The sequence below is a fragment of the Capsicum annuum genome, unplaced genomic scaffold (assembly GCF_002878395.1).
Source record: "Capsicum annuum cultivar UCD-10X-F1 unplaced genomic scaffold, UCD10Xv1.1 ctg2160, whole genome shotgun sequence".
NCBI lineage: Eukaryota > Viridiplantae > Streptophyta > Magnoliopsida > Solanales > Solanaceae > Capsicum > Capsicum annuum.
Genome location: NW_025827555.1, coordinates 1 through 1,814, shown reverse-complemented (window position 1 = coordinate 1,814; position 1,814 = coordinate 1). Strand labels below are relative to the sequence as shown.

General features: G+C 37.2%; 1 protein-coding gene across 1 annotated transcript; it reads left to right on the top strand.

Moving 5' to 3' along the window:
* The first annotated feature begins 283 nt into the window (after positions 1-283).
* Positions 284-1,706, top strand: LOC124890656 (preprotein translocase subunit SCY2, chloroplastic-like). The gene is made up of 4 exons (XM_047402441.1): positions 284-443; positions 633-762; positions 1,321-1,444; positions 1,547-1,706. The coding sequence occupies exons 1-4, from the start codon at positions 388-390 to the stop codon at positions 1,660-1,662; spliced, it is 426 nt and encodes a 141-aa protein (XP_047258397.1). The 5' UTR covers positions 284-387; the 3' UTR covers positions 1,663-1,706.
* The last annotated feature ends 108 nt before the right edge of the window (positions 1,707-1,814 follow it).

Here is a 1,814-nt window from a genome sequence, read left to right as displayed (position 1 = left end):
TAGGACAACATGTTTGGCTTGTGCCTGCCATGTAAGTATGGATATGTTCACACATGCGCGTGCGCGCACACACACATACATGTATGTACATTCATGCATACAAAAAGAAACTGTGCAGTTGGGACTTGTGAGACCCTGAATAGTTTAGTTGGAATCAAATTTGTTATTTGGCTTGGGAGTTAGTTACGACTTAAATCTGTACTACCTAGGAATATAGAAGCCAGTTTTCATACAATTTAGTTCTTTCACATACAGAGATATATTGTATTCATTTGGTAATCGTGTATCATAAATTGTCATCTGATTAAGTTATTCATCTTGAGCAGAAAAGATTCTCCAGTTCCAGAGGTGGAGCCCTATATACCATTCAACATAAATCCCGCAGGAATGCAGCCTATCCTTGTTACCTCTTATCTGTTGGCACTTCCCGGCATCCTTGCAAGGTCACTTTATGTTCAATTGAATTACATTAAAGTCACACCACTACTTTGGTGGTTCTTGACAAAATGCTTTTGGAGTAGAATCTTACCTATATTAGTGGTTTTGAGCCAATATTCTATCAGAGCTGAAGTTGGCATCAGTTTTTTGAGATTTTTCTGATACAGGTTTCTGACACATACTTTCTTTGGCAGTCTTCTTGGTTCAAGGTTTTGGGAACACGTCAGAGACATTTTGAATCCCGACACTTCTCATGGGGCAGATCCGTGGGTTTACTATACAGTTTATGCTTTCTTTGTCTTCCTCTTTAACATATTTGACATTGTAAGTTCCCATTACTTAGCATGTGGAAAGTAGATTTTAAAATGTTACATGCGGACATTCTTTTTCACTTGAAGATAACTGTTTAATTGGAGTGAGTAGAACTTCAACAGAATTAATTCAATACACTAGGTCCTTTTTAACAAGGATGTTTCCGAACTTAAAAAGTTTCTACGCTGTTCCTTGGATTGAAGCACTCCAGGAACCCAAAATACCTGTTGGTCTAATAAAGGTGAAAGAATAAGTAAAAGATACCCAGACTTTCGCTTGTAATGTTCAGGGCAGATGTTGGAAATAGAAATTGAAATCAACCTTTTAAAGTTATTATTAGGTAGCCAGGAGGTCAAAAAAGAATACACCAGATAAGTTTGAGTCCTCTGAATAAAAGTAGGGGAAGAAACAGAGGTCATTTGAGAAAGATGATGTCACGTAAAAAGTTGATGAAAACTGATTCTCTGATTTAAATCTCATATCAATTCCTGTGAGAAAGAAAAGATTTTGAAAGGTTTTCAGGGATATTCTCTCTTGCTCAATTTTACTTAATGTTAAACTTGTAACTAGGCCAACATGCCAAAAGAAATTGCTGATTACTTAAACAAGATAGGCGCTAGAATTCCTAGCATAAAGCCTGGAAAAGCCACAATTGCATATTTGACAAAGATCCAAGCTTCAACACGGTTCTGGGGTATATATCTCTTCTCTCTCTCTCTTTCTCTCTCTCTCTCTTCTTGTGCGATTCACTTACAGATGATACCTTTCTTTTTTATTTTATTGGATTGTTGTGCAGGTGGGCTATTATTAAGTGTTTTGGCCACCACATCTACCATTCTAGATCACTATTTGCGTCGCATCAATGAAGGTTATGCAATAGGATTGACATCAGTGCTAATAATTGTAAGTTGATGGTTTTCAGACTGCATAGTTTCTTTCCAAGCACAAACAGATCCCCCTTCCCCCATGCCAATAGGCTCTCTAACCCTAAGGTAAAGGGAAAAAAGAGGCACAAAGAGAATGTAATGTGGATACCTTAACTTAATCTGTTTGACATCAGTACT